Source organism: Orycteropus afer, unplaced genomic scaffold, assembly GCF_000298275.1.
Source record: "Orycteropus afer afer isolate SDZICR_OR568_19922 unplaced genomic scaffold, OryAfe1.0 scaffold00099, whole genome shotgun sequence".
Taxonomy (NCBI): domain Eukaryota; kingdom Metazoa; phylum Chordata; class Mammalia; order Tubulidentata; family Orycteropodidae; genus Orycteropus; species Orycteropus afer.
In genome coordinates, this window is record NW_006921686.1 from 4,790,257 (window position 1) to 4,792,604 (window position 2,348).

Sequence of the window (2,348 nt, forward strand, 5' to 3'; positions counted from 1 at the left end):
TGGACCCAGACTGGCGGTGGGAGTTCTGGGGGAGCATCTGTGACGCCACTGTTGTGTCATGGGTTCTGTGGGGGAGGGGGAGCCAGCACCTTCCTCCTGAACACTGGTAGGGAGGTGGCCCCAGGCAACAGCAGCCTAGCTGGCATCCTCGCCTTGTCAACAAGTCTGGGTCTGCCCAGCCCAGTGTGTGCACAGGATGGGACCTCTCCCCAAGCAGGAGGACCCAGGTTCCCAGGGAACAGGCTGGGGTGGGCCTGGGCCTGCATGGGCTGGGGCCTGGCAGCCACACACTCCCCCTCCCCCCATGCACCTCACGTGCCTGATACACATGAGTCCACCAGTGGCCTAGCTGGCTGCTTGCTCCCTGACGGAAGCTGTAAACTGGGGCTGGAGGTGAGCCCCAGATGCAGCAAGACAGGGTACCCCCTCCATGGCCAGCTACCCAGAGGGAGCGAGCAGTTGGACCTGTGGACTCGGGACCATGGTCACAGGGGACATTGAGCTCAACTGGTGTAACATACTACACAAAAACATTGTTCCACCTCCTACTTTGGCAAGTAGAGACAGGGATCTTTAAAGCTTGCAAGCAGCTGTCTAGATGCCAACGGTGGGGCTCCTCGGCCAGAGCCAAGAAGAATGAAAAAAACCAAAGACACATGGAAACAATGACTCAAAGTGACTGGTATACCATGCAGTCTTCAGCCTGTATGAGCATGAGACAAGAAGAACTAGATGGTGCCCGACTACCACTTGCCAACCACTCAGACAGGGATCGGTGTGGGAGATCCTGGATAGAGCAGGAAAACGATGTGGAACAAAACTCAAAATCAAAACAAAAAACAAGAACAGGTTTGGTGGTCTGATGGAGCCTGCTGAGACCTCTGAGACTGGCCCCTAGTGACCCTTCACCTCTGGAAGTGAACTCACTCCTGTGGCTTCCCGCCAAACAGGCATATGAGCTGAACATTTACATCAGGTAGATACACTCCTTGAAGCGATCAATCATGGGAGAATAGAAGGGCTGTGTTTGCACAGGGAGACAGCTCAGGGCAGGAGTGCATGGGAGGGAAGGACACAGGGAAGAGGTAACTGTCAGGAGAAAGCTGTTACATTGTGGGGAGTTGCAGTCAATGTCATGAAACAAAGTGTATGAACTGCTGTATGGAAAATGAATTTGCTCTGTAAACTTTCACCCCAATCACTATAAACATTAAGAAAGAAAGGGTTCCCCTGTGTTAGACACCCCAGCGGGTCTTCTCAGCCTCCACAGTGGAGTCCCAGCACCTGCATGTGGCCCACAGTGCCAGGCCCTGTGGTCACTGTGTGCCCCTGTGCCTTCCGTTCATGCCCTTCCTTCCAGGGCCTGCCCTGCCCTCGGGTCCACTCCTCAAACTCCTACGCATGCAGCGGCAGCCTGACCTCTGTGCCCATGGCAACACCTCCAGGCAGTTAGTCACTTGGCCTCCATGTTCCAGAGTCTCTGTGGAGACACCTTTGTGCCCTGCCATGCTGAGCTGTTTACGTGGGCACACTTCCTCCTGGTCCCTCTTGGTGCCAGCCCAGCCCAGCGCCTGGCACTGGAGCCTGACAGATGCTTCCTGACTGAATCCAAGTTCCTCATCAGGGAGGGGCCCACTGGGCCGGCCCTGCCTCCAGCAGCCTGCAGTCCAGGGACAAGGCTTGAGCCACGCTCCCACGCGCCAGGCACCACCTCCCCTCAGGTCTGCACTCCCTGATGGGCCCTGGTGAGAACGGAGTGTGGTGGTGGCGGCAGCTTCACAGGCAGCATTTGGTCACTCAGGAAGAAACTGCAAGTCCACGTGTCCCGGCCAGACCCCGAGAGGGCATCAGACCACCCCATCTCCCCACAGCCACAGGGCCCTCCTGGTGTCTGTCCTCCTGGCCAGCCTGCCCCCCACCTCTGCCCAGAAGGATGTCTGCAAGGAGACATGTAACCAGGAGGCAGAATGCCTGAGGGAGCCCAGACCACTGCCTGCCTTCGAATCCCCACTCTGGCCTGTGTGTGTGGGGGGCAAGCCCTTCCTCTCTGGGCCTCAGTTTCCCCATCTGTAAAATGGCAGTACAGTATCCTCACTGGGTGACGAAGAGGGGCGGGGTGTCAGCTGCCACTCCAGGTCAGCCCCTTGAATGAGTCGGGTGGGGGTGAGGATTCTATGAACGGCATTCAGAGCCTAAGTGGGCCATCGGGGACCAAGCAGATGTTGGCCCTCATTGCTCCGACACCTCAGCCTCTTCTCCCCGAATCCTGGCACCCACTCAACAATGAGGATGCCAATGCTCAGAGAGGTGAAGTCACCTGCCCAAGGTCACACAGCCCAGCCGGAGGG

At 57.5% G+C, this 2,348-nt stretch overlaps 1 protein-coding gene across 1 annotated transcript in view; it reads left to right on the top strand.

The window, feature by feature from the left end:
- The window catches only part of TRAPPC6A (trafficking protein particle complex subunit 6A), a 12,124-nt gene extending 10,388 nt beyond the window's left edge, over positions 1-1,736 (top strand). The window contains exon 6 of the mRNA XM_042781247.1: positions 1,446-1,736. Within this exon, the coding sequence (XP_042637181.1) occupies positions 1,446-1,736 (291 nt within the window). The remainder of the gene's footprint in view (positions 1-1,445) is intronic.
- The last annotated feature ends 612 nt before the right edge of the window (positions 1,737-2,348 follow it).